The sequence below is a fragment of the Symphalangus syndactylus genome, chromosome 12 (assembly GCF_028878055.3).
Source record: "Symphalangus syndactylus isolate Jambi chromosome 12, NHGRI_mSymSyn1-v2.1_pri, whole genome shotgun sequence".
Classification (NCBI taxonomy): Eukaryota; Metazoa; Chordata; class Mammalia; order Primates; family Hylobatidae; genus Symphalangus; species Symphalangus syndactylus.
The window spans coordinates 96,298,626-96,316,982 of NC_072441.2; the positions used below are offsets into that span (position 1 = coordinate 96,298,626).

The 18,357-nt window shown below is 42.4% G+C and overlaps 1 protein-coding gene across 4 annotated transcripts in view; it reads left to right on the top strand.

The window, feature by feature from the left end:
* The first annotated feature begins 543 nt into the window (after positions 1-543).
* The window catches only part of TBX19 (T-box transcription factor 19), a 34,199-nt gene continuing 16,385 nt past the window's right edge, over positions 544-18,357 (top strand). Inside the window, exons 1-5 of one of the 4 annotated variants that reach the window (XM_063625132.1) lie at positions 1,289-1,374; positions 1,712-1,889; positions 11,208-11,472; positions 13,184-13,318; positions 17,881-17,942. In XM_063625132.1, the coding sequence (XP_063481202.1) occupies positions 11,212-11,472; positions 13,184-13,318; positions 17,881-17,942 (458 nt within the window). In that variant the 5' untranslated portion in view covers positions 1,289-1,374; positions 1,712-1,889; positions 11,208-11,211. Of the gene's footprint in view, positions 1,375-1,612; positions 1,890-11,207; positions 11,473-13,183; positions 13,319-17,880; positions 17,943-18,357 lie in introns of those variants that run through there. The other 3 variants (XM_063625130.1, XM_063625133.1, XM_063625131.1) reach the window with 3 other exon arrangements.

Consider the following 18,357-nt stretch of genomic DNA (forward strand, 5'->3'; position numbering starts at 1 on the left):
AGCTTCCTCTGTTCCTGTCCCTTCCATCTGCCATCCACTCACTCGCCATTAGTACTGTGTGTTGTGGGCAAAAGAAAAGCTTTCTACTAGTGTTTCTTGCCAGGGAATGTGGGATTCATCCTGGAATGCCAAAATAAGGATGAATTGTCTAAAGAGAAAACCAGAATGCCTTTCTGGACCAAAGATTGAAATTGCTCTACATAATAATGTAAACAGTTTATTTTCACTGACTGGAGGCAGAGTGTTCCTTGGAGAGATTAATATGATACTACCTGCTTTTTTTTCTCCCTCTGGCAAAGGCTAGAGATAAGAAAAATTGGGGTTCTAGACTCTAGGGAAGAAGGACAACATTTGGAGCTCCATTTGTAGGAGGTGAGGAGGGCCCTTGAGATAAGTGGGGTGTGAGCAAGTATGGGACACTCAGGAGAGAGATGATCAGTAGGGGACACCCTGGGCGAAAGAGGTCCTGAGCTCTTTTCTTTTCTCCCGAGCCCTGACCCTTGAGCAGTGGCACACAGAGTGTCTCCCTTTATTCTCTGGTACAGTAGTCATGTTTCTTGGCACAGTGCCTTGGACCTTCCATATATGCTTTCTTCCCTCCAGAGCCTTTGTCTAAGATGCTGGAGAGTAGCTTATAGCCTGGGCATCAAGTTTGTTGATTCTCCCCAGGACCCTTTTCTTTATAGGTGCCACACATCATGATTTATGCACAAACATGATTTGCCTGACAGTGCAGTCTGGGCCTGGAATAATTTTAATTAATGGGAAAATGGTCCTCAATACACCGATTAGACCTCTTCAGGTACAACAAGATAAAAGCCTGATAATTTGGATGGAGTACTCTTCTTAAATATCTACTCTGTGCACAGCAGCCAATGGGAAAGCCAGGCTCTCTCCCACCTGATCCAATGAGTAATTAAGAGAGGGCTTTTTTTTCCCTACCTCTCCCCTGCCTCCACCCCGCTCTCCAACTAAAGCTTAACAGGTTGGTGGTATAACGTGGAGACTTTTAAGGGGTGTCATCCTAGGAGCTTAGGCAAGAGCCAGGGTATCTTCTCTCCGCTCCCCAAGCACTGTTCAAGTGGGTTTGAAAAGCAGGCAAGTGAGGGAAGGAAGAAGCTAGAAGCAGGCAAGGTAGGTAACGGCTCTCGGCAAAGTTCAAGAAGTGCGTATGGCCATGAGTGAGCTGGGCACTCGGAAGCCCAGCGATGGCACTGTTTCTCATCTGCTCAATGTGGTGGAGAGCGAGCTTCAGGCAGGGAGGGAAAAAGGCGACCCTACGGAGAAGCAACTTCAGATCATCCTGGAGGATGCACCTCTCTGGCAGAGATTCAAGGAAGTCACTAATGAGATGATTGTGACCAAGAATGGCAGGTGAGTTTATCTGCTGCCCCGCGTGGGCTGGCAGGGCTTGGCAGGAGAGATGAGACCCCTTGAATATTGAAGAGGCTGCCACTCTTCACTCAGAGGCGGCGGGATCTGATTAAACATGCTTACAGGAACGACTGTCTTCAATGGCTTTCCTCCAGCCAACTTAATTAATTTCTCTGAAATCATCAGAGGATGAAGCCACCTGTCTTATGTGCATTTTAAATGGAGAAATTCTGGGAAATTACCATAAAGTGGGGGGCATGCCCCATTAGGATGGGAAAATGGACTCAAATGTCAGAAAATAATATTAATTTGTGACTAGCTGCATACCCTGTTGCAGACCTGAGCCCGAACTCCGTCCAGATAAGGTGAAAGACAACTTTATTTGGAACCTGGATGATCTCCTCCTAAGTATAGCAAACTTGCCAGAAATGTTTGACTAGTTGAAGATTGGAAGCAAAAGGGCAAATGTGAACTCATTGCCTATCACTTCACCTGCTTCCCTGTGTGTGTTTGTGGTGAGTGTTCATTTGAGATTGTGTGTGTTTGTGATGATGTGAAAGCTGTTGCAGTAATAGTGAATGAAAACATATTATACTGCTTTAGAGAAGAGAAGATGCCTTCTTTCTTCTCAGTGCAACAAATTTAGGGATTAACTGAAACTGATCTCTGCTGGCATTTCTCAGATTCTATTAAACCTAGTCTGCTAAGGGGCTGTCAAGGTAATACTAGAAGATTTCACTTCTTAGAGGAGATAAATATTTTGAAACAAAATCTCACCGCTCGCAGCTTGGCCAAACTAGCTCCAACCTTCAGCTGATGTTCACATATCTTTTCATACACATGGTCACAAAAGTACAAAATGCTGAAAGGCATTTTCAGTAGGCTTAGTTTTGGCTGAACTCTAATTATGACACCCTCGAGAGAATTCTGATAATAGAGAAGAGCCAAGGCCATCTGAACTTCTTTCTGTCAGGCTTTTGTCCTTGTGCAAAATGCTTCCATTCCTGATGTCTCGGTTTTCTATATTTTAATAAAGCACAGTATAGAAAATGAACTATTTCTTGTCAATCTTAGAGAGTTATCAACTCAAGAGCTGTTACATGGCATTAAAGTACTTTCTAAAATTAAAGCCATACCTGAATTAGGGCATTTCAAGAAATTGCGATTATACCAGTAGCAGGAATATCAACCTTGCTTGATTTTTATATTTTCTTTCTCAAAATGGGTTCCATACTTATTTCATATAGATTTATTGCTTTTAATATTTGTTACTGTAATTATAATTCCTTCTCTTGACCTGTATTTACACATTATTTTTAGCTTCTTTCATAGAAGAAAACATAAAACATATTTTTAATTTCACAGAATTACCCCAAATTCTTAATTGGATTTAGTCTTTTACCCTTTAAAAATGGGCAAAGATGCAAGTGTAAAAATTTTATTATATCTGATTATAGGTAGAACTTTCTGCTTATTATTCTTTGTATTATTGGATACGAATTACACTAATACTTAGCCTTATGCTATTGATTTGGCTGTCAAATTGGCCATATATTAAAGTAAAAATAAGTACAATCACCAAGTAAATATATGGTTCATCTATTTCAATAAGGAATAAATAATAAAAGTTTCTGAAACCATTATAAATTCCAATTTAATAATATGTCACATTGGAATGTACTTTTACCATTTAAGAAAAGTTTTATCTTGCCTTTATTGCCTTTGTAATTTTCCCCTATATTTAAAATGTAATATTCTTCACATCAACTCAGCGTGGTGGTGTGCTTCTGTTGTCCCAGCTATGCAGGAAGCTGAGGCAAGGGATCCTTGAGCCCAGGAGCAGTCTGGGCAACGTGGTGAGACCCTGTCTTTAAAAAGCAAAACAAAATCCTTCATCTTTAAAGTCATTTAATATTAGCTACATGAACAGTATTCTTGTAGAAAAAGTCTAATTGCAGTGAACTTGGTGGTTCTTATCTATGGATGTCCTGCTGTGTTCCTCCTCTTCCTATAAATGAAATCTTTTTCTTAAATTCTCCTAAGATCTCTGAGCCCTTTAGGGTCAAGATTTTGCCAGAAGATAGAAAGTTCCCTTTATACTTTGATTAAAGAAGGGAAGACAAGTCCATAAGAAATTGATGTACTTAATAATGAATGAACTTGTTCTGAAATTACTCCCAACCTCTTAGTTTCTCAGATTAAACCATTAGTCACACTTTACCTTTGTTAATATAGACATCTTTCTTGCTTCATCTTCTTTACTCCCTTCTTCCTTCTCTCTTTTCTCCCTATTTATTCCTCTATGCCTCCTTTCTACCCATTCTCTTATGTCTGTAGACTCTCTGTGTCTCCTTCAAATCCTTGCCCTCCACACCAACTCCCGCACCTGGGGCACGTAGAATTGTGGCCCTTCCCTGTGGAGAAGAATGTTCCTGGTATGATTACCTAGTCCTAGCCTTTTTCATTCACAATGTCACCTGGGCCCTTTTTCATTGACATTGTCACCTTGACTTTTTAAAAAAGCATCATTTGGGGTGATAACTCCTGTACACTTGAGGTCTCATTGTTCTGCATTAAAATAGCAAACCTTGAAATAGCATAAGATGGGCTGATGAAAGAGTGAAAAGACTCATTGTCAAGTGGAGATCTACTTTCACATATATAAATAGGAAGCTTGCCTCTGACATTGATCAGAAGCTGTAAAGAGAAAGGCTTTTCCCTGAAAAACATGGAATTATCTCCAGAAACTGGGATCCTGATATTGGCCTCCCTTCTTTTGTTCCTTCCTTTCTCTCTCTCCCTTCCTCCTTTTCTTTCTCTCTCTCCCCTCCCCCATTCTACTACTTCTTTTCTCTTTCCTCCTTTTCTTCCTCTCTCTCTTTTTAAAATTGAAAACTTTTAGTTATTCATAGTTAATACTCCTTTAGATATAACAGTAATAAGTATAATACCTCCTTAGAGCTCATTTGAGTCATCTCTAGTGTATCCAGCCAGTATTCCCTTTCACGTCCATCCTTTAAGCTGGAAACTTATGCTTTAGTTTGCAGAAAGAATTCATTTCAGACTTCAGAGGTAAATAAATTAAATTGCTTGCTAGCATGGCAGCTCATGTCTGTAATCCCAGCACTTTGGGAGGCTGAAGTGGGAGGATTGCTTGAGCCCAGGAGTTTGAGACCAGACTGGATGATATAGGGAGACCTCTTCTCTACAAAAAATTTAAACGATTAGCCAGGAGGCCCAGGTAGGTGGATCACTTGAGCTCAGAAGTTTTAGAACAGCCTGGGCAACATGGAGAAACCCTGTCTCTCCAAAAAATACAAAAAATTAGCTGGGCATGGTGACACCTACCTGTAGTCCCAGCTACTTGGGAGGCTGAGGTGGGAGATCGCCTGACCCTGGGGAGGTCAAGGTTGCGGTGATCACACCACTGCACCCGAGCCTGGGCAACAGAGTGAGACCGTGTCTCAAAAAAAAAAATAAAAAAAAAATCAAATCTCTTGCTTTTGTTTTCTTTACTTGTAACATTTTCACCTAAGGGGAAAATGCTGTATTTCTTGTTATCATAAAATAAGAGATGGGAATTACTAACTTTAAATTTGCTGATTAGTTTCGATGCTTCACCAATGCTTGATGATTAAGGGGTATTTGTGCAGTGCCACTGAGTTGATGTTCACAGTCTCCAGTAAGGGCAGTAGTACAGGAGAGGAGAAAAGTAAGGTTGCACATCAGGCCAATACATTTCCACGTCCCTATAGCCCATGGGTATTTTTCTCTGAACTTTAAAATTACAACTCAAGAAGATCATATGCATTTATGTAATCTGCCTCTAACCAGGCCACCTTACTTCCCTAATGCTGTTCTTTTTTTCCCTTCATTTATTTATCTTTAATTGACACCTGTTGCCATTCTTATGCCTGCTCACCTTCACATAAATGTCAGCATCCATGCGCCATGTGTGTCTCACACACACACACACACACACACACACACACCCCTCTGAAAGTTCTGATGAGTATTTGATAAATAGTAGAGTTTTGTGGAGAGATGGAGGAAAGTGTTTACAAGTTTAACTTTTTGAATTTGCTTTTAATTCTCTGCTGCTCCCTCATCTCTGCCCCCCTTTCTTCCTGCAAACCTCACTTCTCATAGCCTCCTCCAGCAACACTGGCTTCTGGAGATTCCCTGTCAGTGAAATGAAACTGGAAAGCTGGTCTCATAATAAAAGCCAAACAGTTTACGGGCAAAGCCCAACCGCCTGTGGTTCTTCAGATGTAGTTTTCTTGAGGAGTGCTTATTCACCCTGCCACATTTTCCTCTCTTTCTCTCCAAGGAGGCTTTCTCTCCAGGGTGGATTAAGTGAAGTTATGCTGTTAGTTAGGGACTGCTTTACATATTTCTTATCCCTCAGACTCTGGGTTTCTCTATATTAGCTACATCTAGGAAAAAATGGGGAAAAAAATCACCTTGATTGGAAATGCAGTTCATTCCTGAAAATAAAGCCTGATCACGAGTGGTAATCACAGATCAATTAGTTACTGGATCCCTGGATAATGCATCCCTGTCATTGTGAGACAAAAGAGGGGAAAGTGGGGTGGGAGGAGGGGAACTTGGCTTGGAGGCAGGGTGAGTTCCAGTCCCAGTTATAAGACCTTAGGCAAGTTGACTGACTTTTATTTATTCCTCATTGCCATAATAGGGAATGTGTTAAAAAATGTATTAAAATAGGGAATGGATTAAAAAAGTCATTTCTCAGTTTATTTATGTAGTGATAAAAACAAAAAATAATTATAAAGTTCTTGGCAAATGCAATGCTAAAGAAAATAGAGCAATTAATCATTCTACCATTTCCCAGATATGTCCTCCTTCTAAGAGACAAGACACTGTGACTTCTTTGTTTTTATTAACAGCTTTATGATGATCTAATTCACATGCCATACAGCTCATCCATTTGAAGTGTATAGTTCAGTGGTTCTCAGTAATTCACAGAGTTGTGCATCCATCTCCACAATTAATTTTATAACATTTTTATTGCTTCAAAAGGAAGCCCTGCACCCTTAGCCATCACCTCCTCAGCCCCTGGCAACCACTAATCTACTTTCTGTTTCTATAGAGTTACCTATTTCATATCATGGACATTTGACATCCTGGGAATCATACAATATGTGGTCCTTTGTGAACAACTTCTTTTACTTAGTGTAATGTTGTCAAGGTTCATCAATGTTGTAGCATGTATCAGCACTTCATCTTTTTTATTGACAAATACTCCATTGCATGGATATAACACATTTTATTTATCCTTCATCAGTTCATGGACATTTGCGTTTTTCTACATTTTGGCTATTATGCATAATGCTGCTATGTACCTCTGTGTACAAATGTTTGCATGGAACTTTGTTTTCATTTTTATTGTGTATATACCTAGGAGTGGAATTTCTGGATTATTGAGAAACTGTATATTTAACCAGGTGAGGAACTGCCAGACTATTTTCCAAAGTGGCTGCATCATTTTACATTTCTGCCAGAAATGTATGAGGATTCCAATTTCTCTACATCTTCACCAATGCTTTTTATTGTCTGCTTTTCATATTGCAGCCATCCTAGTGGCCATGAAGTGGCATCTCACTGTGGTTTGGATTTTGCATTTCTCTGATGGCTAATGATGTTAAGCATCTTTTGATTGATCATGGCTTCTTTGAAACATCAGGTACAGCTCTGACCATAGCATGAAAGATGGAAAGCCATTACACATTTTCTTATTCTGGAATGAAAAGTCATGCTACACTCTTTATGAGACCTCACATAATATAGTTGAGAGAGTTAAGAGGAGGGCACTCTAACCTATTAGCAGTGAGGATAATAATTGGAATTTTCCCTTCACTTTGCCTCAGCCACTTTGGTCTTCTCTTTTAGTTTCTGAATAGAGCGGGGCTATTTAAATCTAAGGGCCATTGTACTTGCTATTTCTTTTGCCTCTAAGTGCACCTCCTCTAACATTTTGCATGAGTCATTCCTTCTCATTATTTAGGTCTTAGCTCAAATGTTACTTCCTGTTCAGATCCGGCTAAAGTAGCTTCTCATCCTTTAGTCTCCTTCTGTGACATCATGCATTTTAGTTCCTTCATGGCACTCTTGCAATTTAAAATGATTTTTTTTTTTTAATAGAGATGGGGTCTCGCTAAATTGACCAGACTGGTCTCGAACTCTGGGCCTCAAGTGATCCTCCCATCTTGGCCTCTCAAAGTCCTGGGATTATTGGTGTGAGCCATCACACCCAGCCCCAAATGATCTTATATGTTAAAGAAACAACAAAGATTTGTTGACATTTTTGTTGCCTGACTTCTTTGTTAGAATGTAAGCTTCATGAACAAGAAGATACTGGGTCTGCAATTTTTGTCATTGAATCCCCACCTAGAACAGTTCCCGGGATAGAGCAGGCACTAAGAAACCATTTGTCAAATGGGCAAATAAATCTCTAAGTAGGTATTAAGATTTGGGAAAACGTTGAGGAGGACTTTTCCTTTCACTGTGGCTCAACCATGTTAGCTTTTGAGAAGCTAATAAGAAAGGAAAAGAGAGTAAAAAAAAAAAAAAAAAAAAAGGAGAAGTGAATGAAATGTAATGTGTGCTTTCTGAGTCCCAGTTTCCTCATCTATAAAATTGGCATAATAACCTCCTTGTGGGTGAAGTAAGACTTAAGTTTTATTTCACTTAAGTGAAATATTCACCTACGCGAAGTCCTAGGTGCAGAGTAAAACTCAGTACAGCCATCCCTTGACATCCACAGAGGATTGGTTCCAGGCCCCTGCAAACATCAAAATCTGAGGATGCTGAAGTTCCTTATATAAATGGACTAGAATATTTTGCATATAACCTATGCACATCCTCCCATATACTTAAGTTATTTCTGGATTATTTATAATACCTAATACAATGTTAATGCTATGTAAATAGTTATGCCATATTGTTTTTATTTGTATTATTTTTTATTGTTGTATTACTTCTTTTCAAATTTTTCAATTTGCATTTGGTTGAATCTACAGATACAGACCCTGGGAATGTGGAGGCCTGACTGTACATGATAACTATTATCATTAGAAAAACAATCTTACGGTTAGGCACTGTGGCTTACACCTGTAGTCCCAGCACTTTGGGAGGCTGAGGTAGGAGTTGAGCCCAGGAATTTGAAAGCAGCCTGGGCAACACAGTCAGATACTTTTTCAATAAAAATAAAACAAACAAAAGTGTCTTGCATTAAGTCATTTCTTAAATCATAAGTCAGAAATTTATGAAACATCCTGACATTTCTTATCATGAAGACACCAGCCATGCTCTCATGCTTGAACAATTGCATCATTACTCTGGCAGTTTAGTGCATGAGTATATATTATATGTTTTATAAGTTTTTTTTCTTACCTTTATGTGTACAATATAGTCTTATTGAGAAAAGCTTTGGTACTTTTTTTTTTTTGAGACACAGTCTCACTCTGTCACCCAGCCTGGAGTACAGGGATGTGATAATAGCTCACTGCAGCCTCGACCTTCCATGCTCAGGTGATCCTCCTGCTTCAGCCTCCCCAATAGCTGGAACTACAGGTCTGCACCACCATGCCTGGCTAAATTTTGTATTTTTTATAAAGATGGGGTTTCGCCATGTTGCCCAGGCTGGACTTAAACTCCTTTGGTACTTTTTAACTTTAGTATGCAAAATGACAATTATACACATGCCACTTTTGTGTTTTCCTTAAAATAAAATAAAAAGTAAACCTTAGTACTTCAGAAGAAGCACTGGACCAGAACACAGAGACCATGTCTCCATATACCTCATATCAACAGGTCTGACTGCTGGCTGTCAGAATAACCCTATATGATCCCTAGAATCATTTCTGATGCCCACTTTTATGATTCTTTGCAAATGGCGTTTGTGTTCTCAGGATCCTTCTGTTTTTTACACTTGGCCAATATTATTAAGATAATTGAAAACATTAAAATATATCGTAAAAGGGAATCGTTTAATCTGATAGTAGGAGAAAATAAAAGACAATAATCCTTCTATTGAAGAAAGAACAAAAGAAAATGCAACATGAAGATTTTACATCACACAGGCAGCCGCCCTAGAGGAGGTGGATCATTTTAGTTAATGTAAAAGTGTAATCATCTCACTAAGGGACGAGGAGTGTTGAGGTGGATAATGCAGTTCTCAGCGAAGACCTGGATTTGGAATGCATCGTCTGATGCATTTTTCTCCATAGAAATTTTACTTAATGTATATACTTGTCCTAGCCTCCCATTTAAATTGATTTTCTCTCCTTGAACACACCAACACAGCCTCATAAAGTTGTTGTGAAGAACTCACTGAGTTAGTTCATGTAAAGTGCTTATTCCCATGCCTGGCACCTAGTGAGTGCTCTGTAAGTGTTGGCTGTATTACCATTACACCCAAGCCCTTCGGCAGGCCTGGCCTTGCTTTGGCTCCAGAATCTTACCTTAGGCAGTGACTTTGGAGTTGGAAGCACAAAGGATATCAACTCTGCCTCTCTCCTACCTAGTGGGCAGAAGCTACTTCTCTCTGCTTTGATTCTGGTGATATGAAGTCTAAATAGAGACCGGGCGTGGTGGCTCACACCTGTAATCCCAGCACTTTGGGATTCTGAGGCAGGTGGATCGCCTGAGGTTGAGAGTTTGAGACCAGCCTGGCCAACATGGTGAAACCCTGTCTCTACTAAAAATACAAAAATTAGTCAGGTGTGGTGGCACACATCTGTAATCCCAGCTACTCTCCTGGAGGCTGAGGCAGGAGAATCACTTGAACCCAGGAGGCAGAGACTCCGTCTGAAAAAAAAAGAAGTCTAAATAGAATAGGGAGTAACTGCTAATGGCCATGGGGTTTCTTTTTGGGATGATGAAAATGTTCTAGACTTATAAGCCAGCTACTTGGATGGTTTCTCCAAATATTTGTGAGAGTAAACTTGTTATTATTCTAGCATGTAGAAGAAGGATCGATGAATCTAGATCTGCATGTCTCAAAGTGTGTTCTTTGGACAAAAATTCTCATAAAATGCTTAGTTAAATGATGATCCCACTGTCACATACATTTAGGGTGTGCACATTCCCATGCTTTCTTCAAAAAGTCCCATGGTGTACATGGGTATGTTAAAGGCCTTGAGGCATCCTGGAGGAAAGAACTGGTCTCACTTTGTACAGTTAAGAGTTCCTCTCACTTACTTAACATGTAACTCTGTTTTTGTTCTTTTGAGACAGCGTCTCCCTCTGTCACCCAGGCTGGAGTGCAGTGGCACCATCACAGCTCACTGCAGCCTCTAACTCCTGTGCTCAAGCAATCCTCCTACCTCAGCCTCCCGAATAACTGGGACTACCATGCCCAGCTAATTTTTGTTTTTGAGATGGGGGTGTGTCACTATGTTGCCCAGGCTGGCATGTTTTGCTATAAATGCTATTATTCAGGAATAGTGTTCTTTGTGAGGTTGGGAAGGGCTGGTCAGTGGCATCAGTGTGCCAGTGGGAAATCTTTGAAGAAAGCTTTCTGTGGGGATGTGGCATTTGATACATCTTGGGCTTCAGGTTCCTGTTGTGTCAAATGACTCCATCAGTGGTTTTCAGACTTTAAAATGGAGCATGTTTTAAAGTGAAACCCTAGTATTAAATTCATTTATAAAAAGAAGCTCCAGTAGAATTGGGGTTGTGGACTTGGGCCCTGTTTATTTGGCCTCCTCACAGGGCATTCCGTGGAAGGTCTCAGTATTGAGAGGCCCCTGGACAAGGTGAGAGTTCCTCTAACGTCCCTCCTGTGGCTAAGTTTCTGCCTTTCCTTTTAGACGGATGTTTCCAGTCCTAAAGATCAGTGTCACAGGGTTGGACCCCAATGCCATGTACTCCCTCCTGCTGGACTTTGTCCCTACGGACAGTCACCGCTGGAAGTACGTCAACGGGGAGTGGGTGCCCGCCGGCAAGCCAGAGGTCTCCAGCCACAGCTGCGTCTACATTCACCCGGACTCCCCCAACTTTGGGGCCCACTGGATGAAAGCTCCCATCTCCTTCAGCAAAGTGAAGCTGACCAACAAGCTCAATGGAGGCGGGCAGGTATGAATGAGGCGGGCAGGCCTGGCCACCCGCTCCGGCCTCCCTACACCACCAATCAAGAAATATCAAGGGTGCATTTAGGCAATTAGAGGTGTCCTTACCAGCCTCTTCTCCCACAGAAGCCAATTATTCCCCGGAGTCCAAATGTAAACAAGAATAAACAGCTCTTAATTGGTGCTTTCAGTTTTTAATGGACTTCCTGATGTTAAGAGAGTGAGAGAGCAGTGGTTTACTTAATCACTGGGGCCCTTTTCATAGTTTTGTCTTGTGTGCTGTGCTTTTTACCCAGCTCTGGGAGGGAGATGTTTGTGGGTACCAGGGTTTTGTTAGTCCCTCTCCCCTTTTTTAGTATAAGTGGCATGCTGGCAATAGACAAATACCTTCATAAAAAGCTGCTTCTAAATGAAATAATTACTACCTCCACTTGGGCATTATGATAATTATCAATAGAATATTGAATCAGCTTTGGTTTTTCAGAAAAAAAAAAAAATCCAAACAAACCTTCCTTAAACAAGGAAGGTTTTATTTCAGGTCTCCAATTAGAGTAAACAAGCATTTGGGGCTTTTTCCTCTTGTTTTCTGTGTTAGGATTGTGAATACTAGTCTGCTATAGAAGGTTGCTAGTTACTTTCTATAATGTAGGCAGTTTCTGGGGATTGGAGACACAGATGAGAGTAAAGGGTCTGGATTCTTCTCTTTCCCACCTGCGTGTTTGGCTTTCCCTCAGCCTCCCACCCTGTGCCCATGTGCCCCTTCTCTGATCTCTGTGCTCAGGTGGCAGGGACCATAGGAGTTCATGTGTCCAGAGGTAACAGTACCCGAGTCTGTGATACTCAGAAGCTTCCAGTTCCTTATTAAAACAGGAAATTGAACAGTAAATTGTTACTGCCTACCAGATTTCACAGCAGGAGACTGTCATTACACCTTTCATTTGACTCAGAGAGAGTGTAGCCATCAGATGCCAGATTTCGCTATTCTTTAGTCACTTGGAAAATGCACCCATTGTCAGCATTTTGAGTTATTAGGATTCCTGAAATGAAAAAAAAGGGCAAACTATATTTTGATGGATTAAAATCCACATTGTTGTGCTGAAAATAGGGGAAGGTAAAAAGGAAGCCAAGATTTTGGCAGAAAACTGAACACTCTTAACTCCTTGGCCAGGCGTGGTGGCTCACGCCTGTAATCCCAGCACTATGGGAGGCCGAGGCGGGCGGATCACGAGGTCAGGAGATCGAGACCATCCTGGCTAACACGGTGAAACCCCGTCTGTACTAAAAATACAAAAAGTTAGCCGGGCCTGGTGGCGGGCGCCTGTAGTCCCAGCTGCTTGGGAGGCTGAGGCAGCAGAATGGCGTGAACCCGGGAGGCAGAGCTTGCAGTGAGCTGAGATAGCGCCACAGCACTCCAGCCTGGGCGACAGAGAGAGACTCCATCTCAAAAAAAAAAAAAAAGAGAAAAAAAAGACTCCTCTCTGACAACCCACCCCTCACCCTTGTAAAGGCTTCAGTGTTATGATTCCTGGAGCTTCTGGAAAATTCCCTTCATTTGTTTCTTAGAGGTGTGGTGGCAGCTCAGGTGGCCTAGGATTTGAAATGTGTGTCCTTAACCGGGGTGGTGCTGAGCTTAGGACCAACTGGAGATGCTGGCTCGTTTATCACCTGTGATACACGGGGCTTTGCTTTTCTCCTCTTCTCTTCTCCTGCCTCGACAGATAATGTTGAATTCTCTGCATAAATATGAACCCCAGGTTCACATAGTGCGTGTTGGAAGTGCCCATCGAATGGTAACAAACTGCTCCTTCCCTGAAACCCAGTTCATAGCCGTGACTGCCTATCAGAATGAGGAGGTAAGAGAGTGTGTGTGTGTGTGTGTGTGTGTGTGTGTGTGTGTGTGTGTAACTGTCACCTGGGAGATCATGGCAGGATGGGAGTGGGGGTCCTTTTAGATGAAAGGTAGGTTTTCCAGGATTTGGATACACTCAGCAGACGTGAAGTTAAACAATGGAGTAGCTGCTCTCCCTCCCTCTTGCCTGTTTGCTAAAGGCTCACCAGCATGTGCTCTCCTGGTGCCAACAAGGCACAGCTGTGCATTGTCATGAAACTCCTGAGTTCTGTTGAAACTCTGGAGTCTTTGTTGTCAGGACCCTATGTGTCCTTGGCCTGCTCAGAGCTGAGTGTGTCTTGAGTGGGTACAATTGGGCAGGAGCTGTCGGGTCTCCTGCTCTAGAAGCAAGTCTGTAGCAAGTGATCCAAACGTGCACCCTCCCTTGGGTTTCATTATGCTATCAGTCCTGCTTGTTAATATTGAATATCTGAGAACAGTTAGTCTGCTGCTGCCAAGTGACTTGAGCTGCCTGGCTGTGAGGGCTGAGTGGTTAGCGCCTGGCCTGTCTGTGAGCTGCTTTGGGTCCGTTCACATGATCTGCTGATAATCAGAAGAACCCAGGGAAGATTGAATTCTTTTTGATTAAACTTAAAAAAAATTTTTAAAGACAGTATTTATTTATTTAAAAATACATAATAAACTGACAGTACAGAAGTATATAAAGTAGACATGAAGACTACAAGGGAAAGCTGTACTCGTTTCTTCTGCTTTTGGAAACTCACTCCCCATGGACACGATGAAGAATAACTTACAGTGTGTTTTTTTGACAAATTTTCTAAGTGTATGTAAATATATATGTGAATGTAGATTTCCTCACATAAATTGGCTCATGTTGTATATATTATTAATCTGCAAATTTCTTTTTCCTCAGTTTAACAGTGTATTATGATTACCTTTCTATGTAATTATACCTGGGTATATCTCCTTTTCTGTAGTGCCTGCAGAATATTTCATTGTATGAATACACTATTTCACATAATCAGCCCCCCACCAATGGACATTTAAGTTGTTTCTAACCGTTTTCTTTTTTCTTTTTTTTGAGACAGAGTTTTTACTCTTGTTGTGCAGGCTGGAGTGCAATGGTGTGATCTCGGCTCACTGCAACCTCTGCCTCCTGGGTTCAAGCTATTCTCCTGCCTCAGCCTCCCGAGTAACTAGGATTACAGGCACCTGCCACTATGCCTGGCTAATTTTTTTTTTTTTTTTGAGATAGAGTCTCGCTCTGTCACCCAGGTTGGAGTGCAGTGGTGTGATCTCAGCTCACTGCAACCTCCGCCTCCCAGGTTCAAGCGATTCTCCTGCCTCAGCCTCCCAAGTAGCTGGGACTACAGGCATGCGCCACCACTCCTGGGTAATTTTTGTATTTTTGGTAGCGATGGGGTTTCACTATATTGGCCAGGCAGGTCTCGAACTCCTGACCTCAGGTGATCTGTCCACCTTGGCTTCCCAAAGTGTTGGGATTACAGGTGTGAACCACCATGCCCGGCCCTTTATTTTCTATTATAGATAATGCTGCAATGAATATCCTGGTGCATCTGTCATTCACTTGCATGGGTGAACACCTAGAAATGGATAGACATGGCCAAATTGCTTCCCTCAAAATGGCATCTCTATTTGTAGCCCCCACACCATGATCAACACTATTATCAATCTTTGTCATCTTTGACACTCTATTAGGTTAAAAAAATAAGATCTGGGCCGGGCGTGGTGGCTCACGTCTGTAATCCCAGCACTTTGGGAGGCCAAGGCAGGCAGATCATGAGGTCAGGAGTTCCAGACCAGCCTGGCCAACCTGGTGAAACCCCGTCTCCACTAAAAATACAAAAATTAGCTGGGTGCAGTGGCGGGCGCCTGTAATCCCAGCTACTCGGGAGGCTGAGGCAGGAGAATTGCTTGAACCTGGGAGGCAGAGGTTGCAGTGAGCCGAGATTATGCTACTGCACTCCATCCTGGGTGACAGAGCAAGACTCTGTTCTCAGAAAAAAAAAAAAAAAAAGATCTTGTTGTTGCTTCCATCTATATTTATTTGGAAGCTTTAAAGATAGATTTTGGGCTGCCACTCAGCCAACTGAGTCAGAATCTCCAAGGATGAAGCTCAGAATCCGTAGATTTTAAAGTCTCCCCAGAGGATTCTATTGATCATCCAGGTTTGGAAACTACTGTCTTAGTGCCTACAGGTGAAATGCAAGTTGCAGATTTAACTCACATCACAGATGTGCAGAGAAAATGTCATTTCTGTAAGTAAACTGGCCTCTTGGCAGAGCCCCTGCAGCTGGCCAATGGGAACAGAAATGAACTAGCTAATAATGTAAACAGTCCCTCAGCTGGTGGCCAGTCTTTCGATGACAAAGTAATTCCATTTTGCAGATAGCCCTCTCTCCCAGCTTTTCTCCCTGGGCTGGAGTCTGGGTCTATGAGGGGAGGTATGGCCTTTGTAACTCTGGGAAGTGGGGTGGTGGGGGGTGCATATGGAATTGGAGACCATGTCCTAACCTCCTCTGGTCTCCAGGCAAGGCCCCTGCCCACTTGTGTGCTGTTGGTTTAGTTGGTGGTGTGCGGAACTTGTCATTTGGCTGCTGACTTGGTAAACCCTCAGAAGCTCTTCCTGGCTGCAGGTGCTGGACAGTTCTCTTTGAACCACCTGACTGGTCGTTTTTGGCCCATCCAGCAATCTCCCAGCCTGACCCGCTACTCCTGGGTCTTGAACATGCTCCATGGCAATCAAGCTCTGGAAAGCCTAGCCCCAGTGCCTCCCTCCGCCAACAAAGCTTCCCTGCCAAGTCCATGCAGATGCACCCCGAGTGGCGAGTGGGCGTGGGGGTGGGTGAAGGAGGCCAATGTCTCGTTTGCACCCCCTGCTAGCTTCTTGTATGCTTTTCTACCTCTCCAGGTTTAAGCCAAGAGAAAGACCAGGTTGTACCTATCTGACCCCACACCTCTTTTTCCTCTTTCTCCTGATTTCTTCTCACAAGTTCTGGGCCAGAAGGAGTTGGGCTCTATATAAGTCCATTTTCACACTGCTAATAAAGACATACCTGAGACTGGGTAATTTATAAAGAAAAAGAGGTTTAATGGACTCTAAGTTCCACATGGCTGGGGAAGTCTCACAATCATGGTGGAAGGCAAAAGACACATCTTACATGGTGACAGGCAAAGAGAATGAGAGCCAAGAGAAAGGGGAAACCCCTTATAAAACCATCAGATCTCGTGAGACTTATTCAACTACCACGAGAACAGTATGGGGGAAACTGCCCTCGTGATTCAGTTGTCTCCCACCAGGTCCGTCCCACAACACGTGGGAATTATGGGAGCTACAATTCAAGATGAAATTTGGGTGGGGACGTAGCCAAACCATATCTGGGTCTTATTTTGCTTTCCTTCTTCCATCAAGTCTCAGATCCTTGCTGACATAAATATTCTGTGAGCTGGGTGTGGTGGCTCATGCCTGTAATCCCAGCACTTTGGGAAGCTGAGGCAGGTGGATCGCCTGAGGTCAGGAGTTCTAGACCAACATGGCCAACATGGCGAAACCCTGTCTCTACTAAAAATATAAAAATCAGCCGGGCGTGGTGGCAGGCACCTCTAATCCCACCTACTCAGGAGGCTGAGGCAGGAAAATTGCTTGAACCCAGGTGGCGGAGGTTGAAGTGAGCCAAGATTGAGCTACTGCACTCCAGCCTGGGAGTAAGACTCCCTTCTAAAAAAAAATATATATATATATATTCTGTAAATGTTTATTTACTCAACAAATATTTGCTGGGCATTACTACATGCTGGATATTGTTCTAGATGCTGGAAATACTGCAATGAATAAAACAGATGAATACCCTATCTTCAAGGCACTTACATCCCAGTGGGGAGAGATGAAAAATAAATATTTCTTTGTCTCTATCTCTTTTATCTCTGTCACGATCACTATCTATCTAGATGTCAGATGTCCCTAATGAGAAATGAAGCAGGCTCAGGCTAAGGCAGATAAAGAGAGTGACAGTGAATGGGAGTGATAGTTTGCTTTTTGCATTGACATGGCCCCATGTGTAAGTGATTATTTATGAATGAGGGACTCTCCCAGAGGGGCAGGTTCACACCTGTGCTGCTCTCCACTGTGTACCAAGTGACTAGAAAAGTAAATCACATGTAGTAGGGGATCAAGGATTGTTGAAAAAAAATAAATACATGAGTAAAATAATGAATGCTAGGCTTCGCACATCAGGGCTTTGCTCATTTCCAGTGTTTTGCCCTTTCTTTTCTCACTTTACATGGCATTAGCATTTTCACCACATGCAATGATAAAATGTCCTTTGCCAGAGACATTGCGCTCAATGGTGATTAAGTGCTGGAGTAAGCAAAGATGGAAAGGGCCTCTGCCTCTCAGAGTGCTGGGATTACAGGCATAAGCCACCATGCCTGGCAGGAAAGGGAAGGAAAAGAGAGGGAATTAAACTGGTTTTATAGAAGACAAAGGGTTCTGTTTGCCTATGTGTATCCTACTTTTACTAACACTTCTTGTCTTGTAAATGCAAGATAACAGCTCTCAAAATCAAGTACAATCCTTTTGCCAAAGCCTTCTTGGATGCCAAGGAAAGGTGAGTAAAGAAATTTTAGTGAAATCTTCTAATGAATGATTTATGCAAATACAAATGTGCAATTTATGATTATCTTGAAAGGAACTAGACTAGTAGCACTTTCATTACCTTTTACAGAAATAGGCTTTCGGCCAGGCGTGGTGGCTCATGCCTGTAATCCCAGCACTTTGGGAGGCCGAGGCGGGCGGATCACAAGGTCAGGAGATCGAGACCATCCTGGCTAACATGGTGAAACCCCGTCTCTACTAAAAAATGCAAAAAATTAGCCGGGTATGGTGGCGGGCACCTGTAGTCCCAGCTACTCAGGAGGCTGAGGCAGGAGAATGGCATGAACCCGGGAGGCAGAGCTTGCAGTGAGCCGAGATGGCGCCACTGCACTCTAGCCTGGGTGACAGAGCGAGACTCCATCTCAAAA